Source organism: Pleurodeles waltl, chromosome 3_1 (genome assembly GCF_031143425.1).
Source record: "Pleurodeles waltl isolate 20211129_DDA chromosome 3_1, aPleWal1.hap1.20221129, whole genome shotgun sequence".
In the NCBI taxonomy this organism is placed as follows: Eukaryota; Metazoa; Chordata; class Amphibia; order Caudata; family Salamandridae; genus Pleurodeles; species Pleurodeles waltl.
Window position 1 is genome coordinate 831,068,867 of NC_090440.1, and position 22,804 is coordinate 831,091,670.

The 22,804-nt window shown below is 43.4% G+C and overlaps 1 protein-coding gene across 1 annotated transcript in view; it reads left to right on the forward strand.

Annotated features, from left to right (window-relative positions):
- The window catches only part of LOC138284669 (uncharacterized), a 538,877-nt gene that overhangs the window by 113,208 nt on the left and 402,865 nt on the right, over positions 1–22,804 (forward strand). The window contains exon 3 of the mRNA XM_069223737.1: positions 18,871–19,182. Coding sequence (XP_069079838.1) covers positions 18,871–19,182 — 312 coding nt within the window. The remainder of the gene's footprint in view (positions 1–18,870; positions 19,183–22,804) is intronic.

Below are 22,804 nucleotides of genomic sequence, written 5' to 3' on the forward strand. Positions count from 1 at the left end.
TTACGGGTTTAGCAGCCAAGGATTAAGCGATTTTCTTAACCTAAGCAAACTGAAAAACCCAGAAATGCCCAAAACATACAGTGTTCTGGATACACGCAGGCTCTGAGAGCTTCCTGGTTAATCATTAGCGACCAGGAAGTTTATACACTTTCCCACTGAAAGCAGTGCTTAATTTGTAAATAAAAAGGTGCCGGTGCTCAAAGCCCTCCTCTTAAACTCGCGCCTGCAGCATTTACATGAGCGAACACGGAATACTGAGGCAGCGTAATACTGATGCCATCGCGGGCCCCCTTAATCCATTTAAAGTCCCTCCCTGCCCCTTCAGCTCACTCTTGTAGCTTTCTGCTTTCTCACATTGTGACGCTTTTTAGGGTCGAGCCTGCGTTGCATGCGCTCGCGCATGCGTATCGCAGCGAGACGCTTTAGTATTAAGAAAAGGGCTCGGAGCCCTGACAACTTCACGTCAGTGTTTTTTATTGGTTCGTGGGCTTGTCTAATAAAATCTGCTTGCTTTCATTAGTCAGAGGCACGCATAGGTCATGCCTTTTCCGGTAGCTAGCCCTCCTCGAGCGCAGCGACCAAATACAGAAAACATGCGAGGCTCGCTGTTTTCCATCGGGCTCGTGGACTTCTTTTTCTCTAATTTACGAGCGCGATCTCGCTTGGCAGAAGTCGAGCACTTTACATAGTTAATTTCACTTTTTCGGGTTATGTACATAAATGCACTTTTGCCCGATAGGTGAAAAGTCGGGTTAGGAGTTTACAACGCGATCAGCTCTAACATGAGCAAACGCGAGACCCGTTGCATTGTAAATGCTTGTTCGTTTTTGTCTTCTCCCGTCTTTACCATATGCGTCTTTTGCTCGCAGTAAATGCTTGAGGGAGAAGTATAAGCGCCAGCCCTGAAAAATAAGTGCCGATGCTCAGCACCGGAAGCAACAAGCACAAACTAAGCACTGACTGAAAGTAATGTAGAAACTCACATATTCAGTACTTTAGTATTTAACACACTACAGTTTCACATTAGTACATCAGATTATATTACTGCATAGAGAAGCATTTATTTAAAGTGACAGTTTTTTAACATGAATTTAGAAACGTTCCCTCGCCTGTCCTGATGATAACACTATTAGTGTACTAATAGGCAATTCAGTTATGTGGACCCTACATGTGACCTAGATTAGATAAAGCAACGTTATGTTCTATCACATCAAGCATATGAGTTTTGTATAGCACACCTCTTGAACACACGGATTTGAAGGTGCTCTGATATCTGACAATGAAGGAAAAGAAGTTGAAATAATACATTTGCCTAGAATCACAAAAGTTGCAAGATAGGCAGCTTGGATTGATCACAGGTTTTCTTGTTTCTTATTGAACAGCAGGCAGCTTTAGAGGGGTATCTGTTTCTGACATCAAAGGATATTATATTGCTTTCTTCTTAAGTAATGGAGTATAAGATTAGAATATAGGTGGCAGGCAGAATCCCTTTTTTATTTTTTGCCAGTTTAACACAACACGGCTTTGCTCAAGGACACAAGAGCACTTCAAACCTCCAGCCCTGGGTAGAAAAACGTATCAACTAGTCAGCAAATAGCAGCAGTGCTTATCTGAGCACCTCAACACCAACGTGGAGAATAGAGGCCAATCCTAGACTACATCCCGACCATGAAAGTAGGGTGTGTGGTGTTTCTGCACTGGATGCCTCTGTTGGACTCAGAGGGCCTGCTCCTCGTGTTGGCTGCTGGTGCAGGTTGGTAATAATCACTGCACCCTGGAAGAGAGTAGCAGGGTCAGCCCGAACTGGAGCAGTTGGATCGATTCAAAGTAGAAGACTTGTTTCCTATTGCAGACTGGGCAGGCAGGGTAAGCCCTGCTCGATGGGTTTTCCACGTACCTAAAATACAATACACACATTTTCTCTACTGTGTCTCTTTGATGGGATAAGCTAAAGGCGCCTGCCCAGTAAAAAAAAAAAAAAAAAAAAAAAAATTAGCAAAATCTAAGTCAGATATAGGACTGGTATTGTGTCAACTAGGACTCACCACTCACACTGCAAATTCGATTTCCCATTGAAGCTGGGGTCAGGTGTGTGTCGAGTGGAGTCCCTGACCTGCTGGGCTCTCAGTCGGAGTCTGTCATCTTCCGTGGCTGCAGTGCTGGCTCAGGCTAGTAAGAGGCAGCAGGCCTGTCCTGGCGGAGAGGAGCAAGGACAGCTTAGCTAGCAGTCTACTTGCTTACCGACTCGGGCTGCTGGTTGATCCTCATGGCCAGGATTCCATCGTATTATCTTGGTGACAGCAGAAGTCAGCCCACCCCCCAAATAAAATCAGCACAGACACACAGATGAAAGTCTGAGTCAGATAGAAGACTGGGCTCGAACACACCACTTAAAACGGCCTCCAAAATCAAGTGATGCTTCTGTTCCCCTGTTGAATCTGCACTGGTTGAAAAAAGTAAAAAACATGACACCTCTAATCTTCCAGGTATTTTGCTTTGAGGAAAGCTATACTGGACTCCTCCCCATCCCCCAGCCCAACTATCACAATTCAGAGGGTGAAGAAACAACACCAGTTACTGTGCGGCAATGAAGGAGGCACAGGCGATTGAAACAGCCACTCCTTTAGCGTGTCCAGGAGCCAGCTCCTCCACCAACTATTACTTCAATGGAAGTGTTCCAATGCAGCCCTGGGCCTTTAAAAATAATGCCACATATGAATACATTCACCTGAAAAGCAAAACCCACCACGCCCACAATTGTCACCACTGGCCAAGCTTATGCTTCCAGGCGAGAAAGACCGCAACACCATGACATGTGCATTCCATAGAAAGTAGACTCAGGTCACTCCCCAGCCCCTCCCACCCCCAAAAAGAACTGAGATTCAAACTGGTTTCTGATCGAGCAGCAAGTGCAATTTCTTTCTATCTGCTCGGTCTTTTTTAAAATAATTCTTCTTTCCCCCTCCAGAGTAGTAGTGTGATGTCCCTAATGTCCATTAACACCAGCCACCCCTGGGCAGCATAGGAGTCACAGTGTCATCCTTCCCAGGACCTTGATAGTGACGGGATGACCCCCAGATGGATGAAAAAGTATGGCCCACAAGCCTCAGAATTGTCTGGTCTTAATCACCTCCTCCACCTTGGTGGCAGTGGCACATTCCCACAGGGACTTGCCATCTTTGTTAGGGTTGTGTTCTGTGTCCTTCCTCCTTGACTACAACACCCTGTGGTAAAAAACAGTTCTTGACAGCTTGCAGCGCCTATGCAATCAAGACATGGAAGAAGTCCAGGAATTAATAACTGCTGTAAACAACCTGACTCTTTGGGTCCAGAGTCTGACCACTGAAAATACATCATTACTGTCGCCCCTTTCTTTAATACAACAAGCTTCTATGGATCCAGCTCTGGCTAACTTGGCTAAATTAAACCTCAACAGCAATCCCTGTAAATTAAAAGCATTTTTGGACATGTACACTAAGCCCCATGTGTGGGGTTTATTGTCAGCAATAACACAGCCAATGCCTTGCATTGGGGTATGCCTTTAGTTTCAAATGCCAGCCCATTCTCGGAAAAATTTCCTGTCTTCTTCAAGGAATTTTAGGAAATGCTTGATAGCTAAGACCTCGAGTTCTCTGCTCAAGAGTATATATTGGCACTCAGCCAAGGTTCCATGGACCTCCATACTTATATCTCCAGTTTCAGGCACCTCGCTAGAGTTATTGACTGGCCTGATTCAGCCCTCCTCATCTTATTTCCGAGGGTCTAGAAGAGGAATTGAAGGATGAAGGAGAATATTGATACCTCACTATATGGTCACAAAAATATTTTCCCTCCGGCCCGGTCCTTTTATGAGATTGGTACTTTTAAAAATTAATGAAATAAAATTAATAATTGGGAATGATTAGGAAAATGGAGAGGTTGTAATTGTAAACTCCGTCGCTTATGCCATCCGGAAAAGAGCTTTTAATGGTTTGAACTTCATCATCTGTATAACATGCTTTCAAAATATAATAGGCACAGTTCATTTGTATCCTTCCATACACCTATAACATTAAAGACCTATATAACCTGATTAGACTCGGAGTTACACGGCTGTGGTGCTAAAAGTGATACGGCTGTGGTGCTAAAAGTGATACCATTTTTATTGAGGGCTCCAACGCTCTAGGCCCTTGCGGCGAACGTCTCAATGTCTAATGGTAGAATTTTGTAAAAATTTTAATTTTTTTATTGGTTTTTATTATAGGGTGACTTGTTTCAATGTTTTTTAATTGATTTAATGCATACATATGATTGCTGTCTACCTAAACGCTAAACAAAATGTTACTTAACATATATGTATAGGTATATGTACAGCAATAAACTAGATTGAGAGCATCAGAGCACTGAAGAAAGGCAGGAGCCCTGAGCTGTGATTCAAGATGCTGTACAATGAAGCAGGATGTTTGTAAGTGGTCAGTCCCATGACATGGCTATGTAATGATCTCAGAAGCTGAGGATCTTCAGCTCACTTCAGAAATCTAGAAAGGTTGAGGTAGTTCTGATGTTGAAGAACATGTAGGTCCAGATCCTGAAAGTATAGAGGGAGAAGGGTTGTCTTTAGGATTTCTCTTTTTGGCAGTATTTTGTTTCCAGTTTGTCCACCAGAGGCAGTTCATTTTTCTGATATTTATTGGGAGGAGCTGGTTTTGGTAGAATTGCAGGTGGGCTAGTGTGGGCATAGAGGTGGAGCCAATGTAATTCCATCAGGGTTGAATTGATGTGCTGATACTTCCTAAGATCTTTGATGAGGTGTGCTGCAGCATGTAGGATATCTTTCAGTGCATGTAATGCTAGTTAATATCCTATTAACATGATGGTTAAGTGACCAAGGATTATAGTTATGTATGACCTGTTTATTAGCCTTTAATACTGCAGAATTCGATTGTTTAGTCTTGGGGCAGTGAGAACCGATTGTCTTACTGGTCTGGTATAGCTCACTTTCAGTACACATAGTAACAGTGAGCACCACAAGCCTGCAGTACCACAGTCTGTTGGAACAAGTAAAAGGCTGTATTATTGCAGTTTTGCTCGTCATTATTGGCAAGGCGACTGTGTATGGCTTTTATGTAGTCAGTGCACTCAAGCAATTTTTGGGTCACACATTCAAAAGAAAGGCCTTATATTTATAAATACATAACTGTAACTACAGGTGCGGGAATAGTGAGGGGCACATATGCCGTCCTGCCCTGATCCCCGACTGCATGAGCACCTGGCATCGAAGTCCAGAACCTGTTGTGTGCAGGAGGGGTGCCCCAAGCATGCCCTCCCTCATAGCAGGCAGTGAACTACTACCTGTGTTTTGGATTTAGCACATATGGTGGTGGTGGTGGCAACATACTTTGTTTTGTGATCTTAAATAGTTGACCAGAAAACCCAGAATCTTTCTGTAGAAAGTAGCATCTTTCTTACATATTTACCCCCACCTTTTGCATGGTGTCAGTGTATTTAGAACAGTGATACTCAAAGTACGGCCGGGGGCTGCATGCGGCCCTCCTGACCTTAACATATGCCCCCAGCTCCATGACTGCTGTTTACTTGAGACAGGACCAAAATTCAGAAAGTTATGAAATAAAGGGGCGTTTATTTATATATACATTAACCGAAAGAAAAGAAGCAAATAGGTTTTCCTACACCAGTTAACTTTAGAAACATATTTATTTTAAAAGAAGTTTTGAAACAAACATGCAAACATATGAGGAATGTTCTTCAGTATTTTAAAGTGAATTTCTTTAACATGCAGCCACGTTTTACCTTACTACATCAGATTATATCAGTGAATTCAGAAGTATTTTTTAAAACTGACAGTTTTCACAAAAGAATGTATATTCATTGAGGCCTCCTCCCACTCCAACAACAATGCCAATAGTGAACTAAAAGGTAAGTTGGTTGTCACATGGAACCCTCCAGGTGGCCTGGATTGTTATTACACTAATATAACATTATAGTTTATTAAATCAGACACAAAAGACGGTGTTGTAGAGTGTATATCCTGTACTTGTGTATGTTTTATGGTGCTTTTATATGTCATAATGAAGAAAAAGGGGACAAGTCAAAATTACACAATTGCCTAGGAGCACAAAATTTAGTCTAGGTTGAACCTGGGGTTTATACTGGTGTTCTGATTTTACATTCAATTCAATTTCATTTGCATGCAGTAATCCACTTACTTCTTTTTTTTAACACTTGAGTCTCTCAAGGTAGCAATAGCAAGCAAAGAAGGATTACCCCAAGGTGCAGTAGAGGGATAGCTATTCGGAGACAGTATAACACAGTATTGTAAAATATATGATTTATTAGAGACTAGGGGCTTAATTAGGAGCACAGTAAGCAATGCAACACACAAAAAAATCAATGACTCACTGACCACACCATGACTCACTTCCCCTAGACCACCTAATCCCCCCCCCCCAACAGAGCCCCACTCCTACCGTGCTGGCATCAGTGCGGCACTCAAGCCCACCACAGATCATACTTTGTAGCCTCTGGGAAAATGTTTGTGAGTACTCATGGTTTAGAACTACGATTCCCAACCTGTGGTCCGGGGACCCCTGGGGGTCTGCAAAGCCTCGTCAGTGGGTCTGCAACTGCTTAGAAAATTAAACAATATTAACAGATTAGGTCCCCAGCTTTCAGTAATGACTCAGTGGGGAGTCACCGGATTCCAATAATGATTCAGTGGGGCCCCAGGTTCCAGTAATGATAAAGTGGGGGTCCAAAAAAGTCAAAAGGTTGGGAACCACTGGTTTAGTCAGTAGTACACTGGGATCCTGAAAATCAGGTCCCCACTGTCTGTACTTTCTTTCTAAATTAGGTTGTTGGTAAACTTTTACACTCCACATTTGGCATACTGGTGCCCCCATGTAAGTCCCTAGTATATGGTACTTAGGTACCTAGGGCATTGGTACACCAGGTGTCTCCCATGGACTGCAGCATGTATTAAGCCACCCTTGGGAGACCATGCAAACTTTGCCTGCAGGCCTGCCATTGCAGCCTGCGTTAAGTGATGCATGCACCTTTCACTTTAGATATATGGTTTGCCTTATATCGCGGTCACTGCACTTGGCCACTGTAAGCCACCCCTCTGGTAGGCCCTTTTGCCCAAGGGCAGGGTGCATGTTTTTAAGTGTGAGGGTACCCCTGCATCAGCAGAGTGCCCCTACACACCACAGAATACATCCCCTGTGCTTTGTAAGTGCAGGGAAGCCTTCATAAGGTATGTAGTGAACACTAGTCAACACAAGTGGTCCAACTGCATAATGGCTTCTCCGAACCTAGGCATATTTGGTATCAAACATGTTGGAATCATGCAACTACATCGATTCCAGTGTTAGCTGCCTGATACAATGTACTTTTGGGGTTCCTTAGAGGATCCCCCAGCTCTGTCTGTACAGCCTTTCAGGGTCTGCAGGCCAACCTGCGCTGCTGCTGACCCTAGACACTGTTCTGCCCTCCTGCTGATGAGCCTAACTCAAGCAGGGGAAGGCAGAACAAAGGATTTCCTGTAGGGACGAAGTGTGACCACCTCTCCCTTTGAAATGGGTGTCTCTGGGCTGTGGTGGGATGGCCTCTGAGCTACACCAGACTGCTTTGAAGGGCATATTTGGTGCCCTCCTTGCATAAACCGGTTTGTATCAGTGCAGGAATCGATTCCTGTTCTGGTGTGAAGCCATACAAAGGACAGGGGAGTGACCACCTCCCTTATGGAGGTGCAGAGAGCTCTGCCAGATGGCCCGTTGATTCTGTCATCTTGGAAACAAGATGTGAGGAGGCCCCTGGGAGCATATGACTCTTTAGGCTGGAAAATGATGTCCCTTACTCTCTCTGATAGGTGGGTTACTGCAGATAGTGAACAACCCCCTTTTAGAGTTACTTAAGGGCTTCCCGGAGGCTGGGTCCTCAGATTCATCGAGCAACACTCTACAAAGGAACCTTGTGCAAGACTCTCCTGCTCCTGGTCTCTGGACCCGCTACTGGTCTGCCTTAGGGACTGAAGCAAGACTCTATCCAGTTAGAAGGGCTCCTGCTGCAACATTGTTCCTCCATCTCCTGCAAGATTTCTGCAACATCCGTGGCTGTGAATCCTCTAGGGTCATAAGGACTCTGTTTGCATCCAAGAAGCCAGAAGGAATCTCCCTTGGAATGAAGGAGTCACTCCCCTGCATCCGCAGGCACCTCAAGACGACAACGACTGGATGATGGATCCTGCTGTCCCACAGTCATCGTAAGGTTGTGGTTCTGGGGTCCTACTTGTCTTCTGATCAACTTGGGAGACAGTGGGCCCTTGCTGCAGCCACTAAAATGAACCTCTGTGCTCTGTGACTGTTGTTCTTGCCAAGGCTTGTTGGCTCTTCCTCCAAAAAGTCCTTCAAGCTGAAAGAAGCCCCAGCCTCCAGCACTCTTCAACTCCAAGCTCAGCATCCACTCTGCAGCTCCTGCAGCGTGGGGCTCCTGTTTTGTTTGCTGCTGAGGCCTCCCTGCAACTTCCTGTGCCTGCTGCCAGCGGTGTCACTCATGGGGGCGGGGGCTCCAATAATTCCTGCTGGCTTTCCATACTACTGAGGGCCAGCCCTGACTCCCCTCCAAGGGTCGAGTCATTTGGACCTTGCAGGTTCCCAAAAACATGCAATCTTCCGTGCAACAACTTTTGCATTTGCCAATGCTTGTTGGTGGTCCTGCTGACCACTGACCCTCCTGAAATCCAGTGACCGACTTGGGACAGCTCGTGGGTAACTCCGAGGATCTTTCTGCATCCCCTGGACTCTGCAGCTGGACTTCACCTCCGACCTTCAGGAACTTCACCTCTAGTAGGATGGGCATTACCTACCTGCACAGCTTGGACATCTTCGAGTGGTCTGGACATGGTACTGTACTTTTTCAGGTCCTTCATATCCAGAATCCACCTTTGGGTTTCACCGACCTTGTCCCCGGGTCGTGACATCAGCTAGACAACCGAGGCTTCCATTGACTCCAACAAGGGTTTCCAACATCACTTCACCCTTATGCACCTGGGCTCCCTGGTGTAGCTACTCCAATATTCTGGGTATCCACTGGTGGGGGCACTATCCAACCTTTGTTGTGCCAACTGGTTTTGTTGGGGTCCTCTGGGAAGGGTCCTGAATCCTGAAAATTCCAACCGTGACAGTCCTGTGTTAGCCTGCGGGACACCCGACATGATAACAACTCTGCCCCTGGGCATCAGTGGGATTTCCAATACTTACCTCTGGTAAAATCCTTACTCCCCCAGCCCTTGAGATTCTAACACAATTACCTTGGTTAGGCACCTCGAGTCTCATACCACTTTCTAAGTATATGGTTGGCCCCCGCCATAGAGCCCCATGTATTTCAATGTTTTTCCTGCTTGTTGCTAAGTATATATTTTAAGTGGAGATATACCAATGTGAATATAGTAGTATTCTTATAAAAAAGAATGCTTCATTTTTCTAACACTTGGTGTGGTTCGTTCTTGTGTGACAGTCACTGACTGACTACTGTGGTATTGTAAGTGCTTTACACTCCTCCTTGATAAGCCTGAGCTGCTCTCCACCGCTACCCCTAGAGAGCTTTGGTTATCTAGGCACCAAAACACTATCACTAAGGGTTGCCTGTACTTAGTATAGGGTGTCACACCATAGGTGTACACCGTAAACTAAGCCAGCCTCCTACACTTGCGCTGATATCTTGTGAGTGCACGTACAGCATACGTGGGCTGTAAGGCTCTGTGTGTATGTGTCCGAATACTGAAGCTAGTGGGATCCATTATGGATGCCAGTGATTTAGCATGGAACAAGATGGAGCTTCCCCAGACACTGCAAGTGTTTTACCCACATTCCTGTGTGGAGTTCCAAACAATGAAGTGAGGAGGATGCAGACTGTGCTACCATTGGAAAGTCCGTGAAGACTTTTTTAGCAATGGGGTGCTGATTAGTTTTTTCTGAGAACTAATAGTTAGTGGATGGTAGGGATTACAGATGGGACTCCTGTTTCTGTTGTTCAATATTTGAAGTTTCAGGGTCAGGACTGCCCTTTTATTTGTCTCTGACTACTTCTTTAGAAAGCCTAATGACAGCCAGGTGCAGATCCCTCATACTTTATTTTGCCCCATGTTGTGGGTACTCCAGCTTGTATGCAGCAACAGTGCTAACTGCTGAGACACTCTACTTTGCTCTCTAGACACTTTGCGTAGTCCAAGATAGACACTTGAAAGAGAACCTCCCCAGACCGGTTCACATAGTGTGAGGCAGTGAACCCTCATCCGTTGTCTTCAAAATGTATATAAAAGTGGGAACCACACCAACACACTTTGTGGAGCACTCCTTTCCTTGGTCATGATCAACTTGTAACTGATAAAGAGTATTCAAAGTGCTGTTGTGTGAACAGAGTTAGTTCCTGCCTGACAGTCAGTCTCCCAGTTGTAAGGGAACATCCCCCGAAGCTTGCCATTGAGCTGCAGAAACTGAGGACCTGCATAAGTGTCTAGAAGTCTGCCTTCTGAGAAGGGGAAGGACTCTGTCTGACCTTGCAGGAAGAGTGACTTCAGAGAAGAAGTCTAATGTGTTCCTAGACTGCGTAGCACCCGCAGGAATTGGACTGCCTGACAAAGCTAATCCAGGAGCAACTTGTGCTACAGTGTGGCTGCTGGTCTCGCTACAGTTGCTGACAAAAAATGCAAAAGATTGCATGCATCATTGCATCTGCCAGAGTTAGATTGCAGGTACCTTGTTAGTCACAGCCCGCTTTCGGGCTGGTGCGCATGCATGGTAAAGATGCCAATATGGCAACACCAGGCCCTTGATGCAGCATTGAAAGAAATAGCATGTGCTCAACCTACCCTGTGACCGCTGGAAGGACAGCACACAAGACCGTGGGCATCCATCTGTAGTCAGCACTCTGCTGCTGAGATGCGCTGAAGTGAGTCTGAGGATTTAAGACTATTTTCTGCCCCTTACAACAATGGGTGTAAGAAAAAAAGTGAACTGATTACACCTTTGAATGTGTGGGGGTACGTAATCTGGGAAAGTAATCTGCAACTGTGCCTAAATCATGCTTCTTTCAAAACGTGTCAGGGGACTATTATCAGGTGGATGGCTGAGTGGGAGAAAGCATGAAGAGACAAATGGGGGTGTAGCACCCATAGGGGAATTGTGATTGGGCATCATCCTGTATTAGCACATTGGACTGTGTAGCATTTAGTATAGCTGTGTGGGTAGAAGTACTTTCTTTTTTCAAAAAGACAAGCTCTGTGTGGGACAACAGGTTATTTTGTTTGTTGGTTGATTGTAGAGTTCAGAGCTCATTTCTTCCATACTACTTCTATATATGCTCATCCTCCCTACCTTGTGGGTCAAGTGTGGAAAGGGTTGTATTTGGATTAGATTGCAGAGCCATAGTAGGTTCGACCACAGGACACCAGTGGCAAACAACCTGAACCCTCACGGTTGGGGCAACATAGACTATGTCTGCCTTGTGGCCCCAAAATGGGATCTGACCGTGGACCTTGTTAAATTTAAAACTTGGTCATTTAAAAAAGTTTGTGGCAGCATCCACCAACATTAAAAAAACAGCATCGTTGTTCACATCAGACCATAGTACGTAGTATTCACATTAATAAATAGCGACATCATCACATTCGTAGTCCATGGTATGCCCACCACCTACCTCACACCTTCTCATGCTTTTTGGCATTGCTGCACTTCATGAATGGGTTTCTCCTGGCTCACACACCAATCCTCTCCCCTCCTCCACTGTGCCAGTGAGGAGGGATATGGTCATCTCCACCTACAGGCAATGTTTCGCTTGGCTACCAGGGAGTCCACTCCTGTGAAAGTACTTTCAGATCTCAGTGTCCCGGCCTCCTCCAGAAGAGTAAGTATGGCCTTGTGGGCACCCAAGCCAATGTGGCATCCAGGTACCTCTGAAATCTCCTGCTCTATCCTGCTTCAGAAGGATGCCAGAGCAGGGCAAAACCAGACCATATGGATAAAGTCAGCGGCCGGGAAGGAGCATCTCGCACATGTAGCCTGGGCCATGACAGTGGACTTTTAGACACTTCATAGAAGCAGAGCAAAATTTAAGAAAACTGGAGATTGAAGTTATGGTGTTGAAGTGACAGGGATACTGTTGAATACAAGGCTGCTTTTTCTCCAGTTTATGTCAAGCACGCAAGCGCTTTTTGACCTGTCATAAATAATGTGGGCTTTTAACCATGCCCACCTCATGCCCATCACTTTCATTTGTTTGTGGGCTTGTCTTTCAAAAATCACTTGATGTCATTGGTAAATTTTTTACGTTTGTCCCGCCTTGGGGAGGTTTTGTTACCGCCATGCAGACTGACCCTGTTACATGGATTATTGCATGTTTGCTGATATACTTCAGCATGGGAGAACTACTCTTTTTCTTTTGTCTGCACTCTGTGGCTGCCATGGTGCTCACAGTGCAAACTCCATTGGCGGTATTGGAGATCTGCTGACATTGTTTACACTGTTACCTAATAAAACATTTCATTTTTGCTTTTGGCTTTTATTCGCGTGATCTGTAGGTTACCGGATTAACTTCTCGGATAATGCATGGTAAATATTGATGTATTTGTTTTTTATTAGCACTTCCAGGCACATAGGAAAGCATTATCTTTCCCGGTCCTGAGGTGTGTTGAGAGCACTGTCGCCTGTCATGCCTGGGCAAGCTGTAGGTGGGTGTCAGTGTGCCCAGTGTGGGAAATTAGGTCTCTGTGGAGTCAAAAGCAGGAGGTAGAGAGTGTAGGGTCACCAGAACACATAACAGAGACCTCAGATGACTTCATAGTCGAGATTGACCCTGAGGCGGAAATACAAAGCTATTCTTGCTCCAGAAAGAACGTTAATCACCAGTTATTTTGACATTTTTACATAATATGCACTTGTGATCTGCCTAGTACATGCTCTTTGCAGCAGGCATATTAACCCTCTTCACTACCTTATAATGACTCCAAGCTTCCACTAGACAAAAGTACATTCTCTCTTCAGAAAGAACATTGATCGCCAGAGTTATTTTGACATTTTTACATTATGTGCACTTGGTGATTTGCCTAGCACACACTCTTTGCAGCAGGTTTAATAACCCTCTGCACTACTCATAATGACTCCAAGCTTCCACTAAACAAAGGTATGTTCTCTCTCCACAAAGAAGTTTAATCGTCATAGGTATTTTGAAATTTTTACATTATATGCACTTTGTGATCTGCCTAATACACATTCTTTGCAACAGGCACAATAACCCTCTACACTACCTTATTATGAGTCCAAGCTTCCATTAGACAAAAGTAAGTTCTCTCTCCAGAAAAAAACATTAATCGTCAGAGGTATTTGGACATTTTTAGATGATATGCACTTTGTGATATGCCTACTACAAGTTATTTGCAGCAGGCACATTAACCTTCTGGGCTACCTTATTATGAGTCCAAGCTTCCACTAAACAAAAGTACATTCTCTCTCCAGAAAGAACATGAATCACCAGAGTTATTTTGTCATTTTTTGTCATTTTTACATCATATGCACTTTGTAATCTGCCTAGTACACATCCTTTACAGCAGGCACATTAACCCTCTGTGCTATCTTATGATGAATCCAAGCTTCCACTAGATAACAATATGTTATTTCTCCAAAAAGAACATTAATCACCAGAGTTATTTAGAAATGTTTACGTTGTAGGCACTCTGTGATCTGCCTAGTACATGTTCTTTGCAGCAGGCATATTAACCCTCTATGCTACCATGTAATGAGTCCAAGCTTCAACTAGACAAAAGCATGTTCTCTCTCCAGAAAGAACATTAACCCTCTGCGCTGCATTATAATGAGTCCAAGTTTGCACTAGCTAAAACTACATTAAAACTACGCTCTCTCTCCAGAAACAACATTAATTACAAGAGTTATTTTACATTTTTACATTATATGCACTTTGCGAATTGCCTAGTTCTCTTTCTTTGCAGCTTAAATATTAACCCTCTGCGCTACCTTATTATGAGTCCAAGCTTCCACTAGACAAAAGTACGTTTTCTCTCCAGAAAGAACATAAATTGCCAGCGTTATTTTGACATTGTCACATTATATGCATTTTGTAATTTGCCTAGTATACGCTCTTTGCAGCAGGTACATTAACCCGATATAGCTTTAAAATTACATTGCCTCAGTATTTAGTGCTTTCATATTTATATGCAGCAGCCATGTTACTGCATAGTGCTTTAAAGCTATTTTCTGCTTTGAAGATGTTTGTTTTTTTTGGGCCTCCAAGAATAATTAGTTATTTATTTGAGCGCAATATTACAACTACTGAACTCCTTAATAATACCCTTGGAATTTGTGCACTGCTGCCGCTTCCAAACCCTGTGCAGACAGCCAGCCCCAGCTCATTAGCTGTAGCTGCAGTCCTTGATTAAAACAGTCAGGTAAGGTGCTGAAATCCTGGCTTTGCCATGTTTTTACTGTGATACACTACTATTCAAGAGGGCATTCCAACTGTATTATCATAAAGTTGGAAGCCAGCCATTAGAGTAGCATTCGTAGAGGTGTCCAGCTCCCTAGTTCAAAATGTGATTTGCTCATTTAGTTTATGTTTCTACTCTGCATTCTGGGACTTGTAGTTTTATTTTTATAACTTGATATAAGCTGGAAACCAGCCCTCGGAATAGTATTAGTCGAGTTGTCCAGCTCCCTAGTTCGATGCGCGATTTGCTCATTTAGTTTATGTTTCTGCTTTGCATTCTGGCACTTCTAGTTTTATTTTTACAATGTGATACGAGCTGCAAATACAAAGCAGAAACCTGACTAGATGAACTACACACGTTTGAGTCTGTAAAACTTAAGCTGTGTGGGCGTGTATTTATACAACTAACCTCGAGGAGAGCTTACGGTTGATTTTGCTGTACAATGGTCAATATTTTATAATTAATTTTTCAGTTCAAGATAGACTGAGGATCATTATTATCATGTGAGATGGCTCTCCTCAATCGTGTGAAAAATCATGGGCGTTTTGTTCGATTCCCCAGACTGCAGTAAATGGACAGTGATCCAGTAAGCATGCATTCTTGGGTTTATTTAGCTGGTAATGTTGCCTGTACCAACTGCCAAGTAAATATGTTGTGCACCTGGGAGTAGTTTGTGTTTTAAGGGCCTTGTTTAAAAAAATATTCCAGTAGGCCTACTAGTCCTTTAGTTATATTCAGGGCCACTGGAATTATGTGGCAGAAAGGACAAAAATATGCATTAAAGTCCAGTTATGCATTTACTTTATTGTTAGGCAATACAATTATGAAGAACCAAATTTGGGGTTTCCCTAAGCTGGGAACAAATTGTTTGCCAACACCCTCTGTGCAGAAAGTTACTTCATCAGTGGGTATAAACATAACAGTAGTGTTAGACCTGACAGCCTTAGGGTGGTCATCTCCCAACATTTTGCCTGCCTCCCTCCATTTTCTGACACTGTCTTTCCTGATTTTAGGACTCTGTGCACTTTACCACTGCTATCCAGTGCAAAAGTGCATAAGCTCTCTCCCCTAAACATGGTAACATTGGTTCCTACCAAATTGGCATATTTAATTTACCTGTAAGCCCCTACTAAAGTGCATTACATGTGCCCAGTGCCTGTAAATTAAATGCTACTAGTCGGCTTGCAGCACTGATTGTGCCACCCACATAGGTAGCCCCTTAACCATGTCTCAGGCTTGCCATTGTAAGGCCTTTGTGTGCAGTTTCACTGCCACTTCGACTTGGCATTTAAAACTACTTGCCAAGCCTTCAGCGTCCCTTTTTCTACATATGTCACTCCTAAAATAGGCCCTAGGTAACCCATAGGGCAGGGTACTATGTAGGTAAAAGGCACAACATGTACTTATGTGTTTTACATGTCCTGGTAGTGAAAAACCCATAAATTTGTTTTCCACTACTCTGAGGCCTGCTCCTTTCATAGACTAACATTAGAACTGCCCTCATATACTCTTAAGTGGTAGATTCTGATCTGGAAGGAGTAGCTATGTCTTGTTTGGTATTGCCAGAATGGTAACAGAAAATCCTGCTTACTGGTAAAGTTGGAGTTAATATTACTGTTTTAGAAATGCAACTTTAAGAAAGTAGGCATTTCTCAGCACTTACTACCATCTGTGCCTTACAGCCTGTCTCCAGTTCACGTCTGTGCTGGTTGGCAGCTGCCCCTTGTGCACTCCACCCAGACACAGGACATGCAGTCACATCTGCATTCATCTGCTTACTGAATGGGTCTTCCTGGGCAGAAAGGGTGGAGGGGCTCACACTTATATTTCAAAGGTCAATGACCTGCCCTCACACAAAGGACTGAGAACACATCACTTGGATCCTGGCAGACAGAACTGGGCTGAAAGGGGAACTTGTGCACTTCACCACTCTTTGAAGTTTCACCCACTTCAAAGGCATTTTTTTGGTTTCTGAGCCCACCAAATCAGGCATTTCTGGACTTACACCTGCACTCTGTCTGAGGAACTGCCTTGCTGCCCAAAGGACTCATCTGTATTGCTTTATCTGCTGCCCTGCTTGTTGCCCTGCTGCCCTGCTGCCCTGCTGACCTTTGACTCTGCTGGAAGGACTCTGCCTTCCTACTGAAGTGCTCAGTAAGGGCTTGGATTGAGCTTGCCTCCTGTTTCTGAAGTCTCAGTGCCAACAAAGACTTCACCTCTAAGAAAATCCTTGTGCGTTGAAAATTGCCGCAAAGTCTGCAGAAATGGACCAAAAGCTGGAATCGAGGTGGGGAAAATGCAGGAACGTGACCGGAACTATGCAGCACCGACTTCCTGATGCAAAATGCGACGCAGCACCTGCCTTGCGATGGAAAATTCAACACGTCACCTACTGGATCGACGCAGTGCCTGCTCCTTCTACCGGCGTATCAGGATTTTCAATGCATCGCCCCTGGGGGTCAAAATATTCCTATACACTATTTTTTATCAGGCAATAAACATAAAATATTTTTTAGGAAAACGTTAATAACATCTAATATTGCTATACAGCCATCCAAAATCAACAATCTAAGATATGTTCACACTAGTTCATGCCCCTGTTTGCTTAGATTAGGCCTAAAACATTAAGGGATAGATGCACAAACATTTTGCACTGGATTACCGTCACAAACGTTGAGCTAATTATCACAATTTGTGTCCTAATTTTCTTTCCAGTACAGAACTTGTTTTGAGCTGGAAAGCACATTAAAAGTAACACAGAGCTGCGCTAAGCACTGCATTGTGAACTTAGCGACAAGGGGGCCTTATATGCAACTTCCATGCAACCAACTATGCCTTTTGATGCAAAACTCTAACTACAAACAATAGTGGACAGGGTTTAGCATCAAAAGTTAACACCATTTGAAAAGAGGTGTTAAAATGGGAAATGTTTTAGTCCCAGATATACCAAATAGTCAAGCAGCGCAATGTAGGGGCAGAAAATGCTGCTCTACGTGAGAAGGAGAGAGCAGGAGAGTGTCATATTTACACTAATATGGCTCGCTACTCCACTCTCTCTAGCTCCACTGCTGATTTTAGCTGCTGTACGCCACACACACCTTTGCGCCATAGTGCAAAGGTGTGTGTGTGAGTCTAGCACAGGTTTTGTACTGAAAGGTACCCTTCCAGTACAAAATACTATGATTAGACAACCTTTAAAATGATTCCTACTTTGTATGTATGATCCAAGCATGGCAACTCGATTAATAAAAGGAGAAATAAAACATTTATTTTTTTAACGCCTGCTTTCAAATGGTGCAAAACCCTGACTACTATTGTTTGTAGATAGGGTTTTTGTTAAAAGACATAGGTGGTTACATGGGAACGCCCATATATCACCCATCTAACGTCCCCATGGTGTTAAGTAACTCGAAACAGTGCTTTGCGCTTTGTGGTACTTTCAGGGTACTTTCAGGCACAAAACAAGTTTTGAACTGGATAGTAAATTAGGAAATAAACATTTTGGGCTGGTTGGCGTCACTTTTGTGTTGCTAACCTAGCGCAAAATGTATGTAAATCATTTCCCCTTTTTTTTCTGAGTTTTTTATGTGTGCTGCACAGTGCAGAATGCATGTGAAGTAGGAAAAGTATTTACGTGTGTCTAATCATAGTATTTTTTACTGGTTGTACAAAACCTTTCTGTACAAAACCTATGCTAGACTCATGCACACACCCTTGCACTATGGAGCAAAGGTGTGTACTTGGCACTCGGCAGCAAAATTCTGCACCAGCGTTAAGGAGAGGGGAGGAGACAGCCATAACTCTGTAAAATGGCACCCTCCTTCTCCCTCACTGTCACGCAGTGCAGTCTTTTTTGGCTATTGCGCTGAATTGCCTGACGGTTTTGTAAATCTGGGCCTCAGAACACTACGCAGAACTTTTTTTCATCGAAATATTAAAGAAAGACATTATATGCATGTGGTCGAACTCTGAATGTTTTTAATGTTGGGCAGAAGTAACCCATGTTACATCAGTGGAGTAATTATTTTTTATCTGAGCTTGGGGAGGAAGAAATTATTGAATAGTATCAGGGGGCGCAATTTTGATTGTTTACAGTGGAATTAACCTTTGTAAATCAAGTTACATAACTCTGGTAAACATATGTTGTTAAAATGAAGCTGAGTGTGTACAAACCCTTTAATTTTCTATATAAGTGGTGAATGACAGAATTTTAGATGTACTCGGCTTACTAATGAGAGCATTTTCACAGATGTTACGGTATTTATCCAATAACTATTACTGACAAAAAACTCAATTAAGAAATGCCATGATAATTGTTTTCATAGGTGTGACAATAACATAGTTTGAGGTATAACGTCAGATTTTTTTTCACACAGCACAACCAGTAACAAGCCTGTCATCCAAAGAGGTTGAAGTAGAAATTGGAACAGAAAAGTCTGTCTCTTGTCTGATGGAAGGATTTTATCCACAAGCTTTCGAGATAAGTTGGTGGACGAGCAAATATGGTGTCATCTCAAAAGATACCTGCACTGCATATCCCGAGAAGAACCACGACGGAACATATAATGTGATAAGTCATTTAAGACTGCAACCATCTATTGAAGACAATAAAAATGTATACACTTGTATTGTGCATCACAGGTCATTGCCTGGACCATTAAGACTGAACACCACTTTGACTGTTAAAGGTAAGATGCACTACAGTAGTACTTAAATATGGTGCTTCAGGAGCACTCTTGTTCCACACACTACAAATGCCGCAGAAAGAAAATAGTACCTGAAAACACTGCATAGGTTATTCCTTGGTCTGTGTGTTTCCCCTGAATCAAATGATTGAGTCGGAAAGTGTAGGATGTAGTCGAGGCACAATAATGACATTTACTTCTAGCTACATGACAACAGGAAATATATATAAGGAGGGAATGGGGAGGGAAGAGGAAGGGTAATAATAAGCTATCTACCTCAACTGTGGCTGTGATGTATTGAAACAATACTCAGTAATTGGAACTGTGAGGTGCTACCGATAGGTAAGAGGCCACTGCAACTCATTGTTATCTACTTGATATGCCTATCGAATGCATAGAAGTGCTTCATTTTGCACTAATGACAAAAAGCCTGTCTCTCTCCCGTAACAATCATCTAGTTTTGGAAAAATATTTAATGTTGTGGTCAATAGAACTGTTTCCTTGGCCAGAGCTTATCCCACAATTCAACTCTAGGATGTTTGCCATTCACAGATCATCACAACACCTCCATTTGATTCTAGATCCCTGTCTGTGTGCTTGCTATATCAGAAAAAAATCCTCCTGGCATCTTAGTTGCAGATCATTTCTTCGATCCATTTTGGGATTGTCTAATGCTCTATTGTTTTATTTGCTTCTTACTTCTGATCTAAATCTGAGGAACCTTTGCAGATTGGATCCACACCTTGAAGTTAGTCTTTCCCTTTTTCGGCATTCTCTTTCCTTTATGGTCTGTGTTTATGCTGTGGTCAAGGTGGTTATTTCATACAGAAGAGTCTGTTGCTTCAGGAAAACTAGAAGGCTTGTCTTTGAAGAGCAAACCCTGGGAAAGACTTGACTTTTGTCACAAAAAGTGTTTGCTATTAAAAGAATGCATTTACGTCTCAGACTCAGTGTTACTACTCCAAAAGTTCCAGAGAAGACGCAGCTTTGATTGATAATGGAGTTTCTGGTTAATTTATCGATACAAACGTCTGTGTAACACATAGTATTCTGTTAGCTGAGGAAAACTTAGTAGAAGCGGTGCTGGAAATAGATGGCACCCGTCTGTCATTGGCAGATGTACAGTTTGAAACTGAGTGGCATATTTATGGCGAATCGACTTGGGGCAGTGCCGCAAGTCTAGCTGCGCTGCCTTACACCAATGTGAAAGGGCAGAAATGCACTGTATTTATGAAATACGGTGCATTCCTGTCCTTTCCCCCTGCTCTGGCACACAATTGACTGTCCAGCGCCAACACAGGCACGCTTGCACCATGGTGCAAGGGTGCCTGCATTGCATGCAGAATTGTTTTTGTGAAGGAAGGGACGCCCTCCTGCACAAAAACAATCCAGAGAGACATTTTCCTCTTTCTATGTGTGCTGCAGAATCCAGCCCACATGGAAAGAGGAAAAAACGAGGTGAAATGAAAATACTTCTTGTTCTGCCTGATCTGGGGAGGCATAAGGTTTTGTTGCTGCCACAGGTTTACAGGCTCTTGTAAACCTGGGACTGTGTTGAAAACCATGAGTGTTGCGTGGGAAAACCCACCGCAACTCCCATGGAATGCCCCCCGGCACAGACTGAGACAACACAGCGACTTGCTCTCCTTTGTTTTACTTCATATCTATGAGGCGATAAAAAGCCACAGGAAGTGGGTCTGAGTGGCCTCGTAGATATGGTTGAGAGACTTGCACCGCCGGAGCATCAAAAAAAGTGACGCTTCAGCGGCTCAAGCCTCTTATAAATATGTCCCTGAACCTCTATTGTTGACATTAGAAATTGAGCATATTGAATCTAAACTTTAGATGCCATATTGTCTCCTCTTTCCTCTTCTGTTAGGAGCAACATTAAGGTGCGTAACCTAGAGATTAATTGCCAATAAGAATACATTTTGATGGGATCAGAGTAATGCAAAAAGATTTGTTAGTTAGGGCCTACAATACAGCTTAAAGAGCCTTTTTTTTTGCAGGGCATGTCAAAGATTTACCTACACGTCCTGCCTAACAAGACTTCAAAGATATATTTGCTCCTTTCTTGCTGAATACTTTACCATCACATAGGGAATATGACTATGAGGGATCTGAACTCCAGGGTGAAGATTTATTGTCCAGATGAATTTATCCGTTAACACATGAAGATTTGATACTGAAAGTATACATAGCCAAGAGAGTCAGGCGTCATTATAAGCTCTCTGCTGTGTCCTCAGCAGGGGCATTGCAGGAAATTGTGTTATTAGTTATGCAAAATGTGAGGTCTGTGTAAGAAATAGGGCCACAATTTCACCTTACTGCAAAAAACGCACTCCACTGTAGTGCTTGGACTCCTCTGCTTCGCTACACTGAGAGAGTCAAGCCTACTCAGGGGAGGTGGTGTAGGCTAGTAATCGCGATTCGCTGCTACGCAGTAATAACACTTGATAAATGATTGTTCAGTCAGTGCTTTTATTTAGAAAATTGAAAACTGCATTTATTTTTATACACATGCACACACTACTAAATACTATGCATTCATTTACACATATATACATAAGGCATATGAAATATATCTCAGATTATATTTCACCCCCAAAATGGATGGAACCTCAATAATTACAGTCGTTCCCTCCTATAGCAGACAACACATCGCCATGCAGTGGGGTATCACTCTAGATAAAACAGGCCTATTTACAATATCAAGGGTTCGCCATATTACAGGAACAACAAACCACATGTTAAAAACACCATACTTTTGTGCGTAAACGCAATTACCATAATTAACCATGAATAAACGCAATTATTAATGTCAATAAAGCATACAAATTTCATCAGTAATCACTGTCAGCATCATCATTTCAATACAACATTTTAAAATGAGCATAACATGTTTCTGTGCTTGTTATATATTTTCAGGTCTCATAAAATAAAACAATTAAAATAGCCCCAAGTGGGCACCACTTTCTGATCACAGCCATATATCCAGGTCCTAGAGAACGCTTCACTCCATCTATCTTTAATCCAAGTATCTTCCTTATACACTTGCAAACTTGCAAACTTAGAACAAGCCCCCAGGGGTTGCTGCATTGCCAGGTGCAGAGCAAACACTCCAGCCCTGGTAGTGTTTGAAATGTAGATGAAAATCTGAAAATCTTGGGGTGGTCAAAAATTATGTGGCACCCCAGCACGTTAGGGTCAGTTTTAAAATTCACTGGGGGACAGCTTCTGTGCTTCCAGCAGCCCCCCCCCCCATGGCAATACTGGTGGTGCCTCTTGCCCCATGGGGCCACCACAATGTGAAAAAACATTTTCTATTGAAAAGCCCTTTGGGGCATTATGGGTCAGTGAATATCTAATCAGCCGCTCTCCTGCTGTGTTGGTTCAGTTTTTCCTTTGTGTATTTTCTTATGCTTTGGGGGTACCCAGTTTGACTTGGGCACCCCAAATGTATCCATTAATTGGGGCAGCACAGGGAGCTCACCCCTGACTACTCCTGCTGGCTCCCCCATCTGGCAGCCTCTCCTCTGCTGCCTACAGGAACCAGCAGCTCTTCTCTTCTGTTGTGGACACCCAGCTCCCCCCTCCAGACAGGGACATGGAAAGTGGCGGGAGG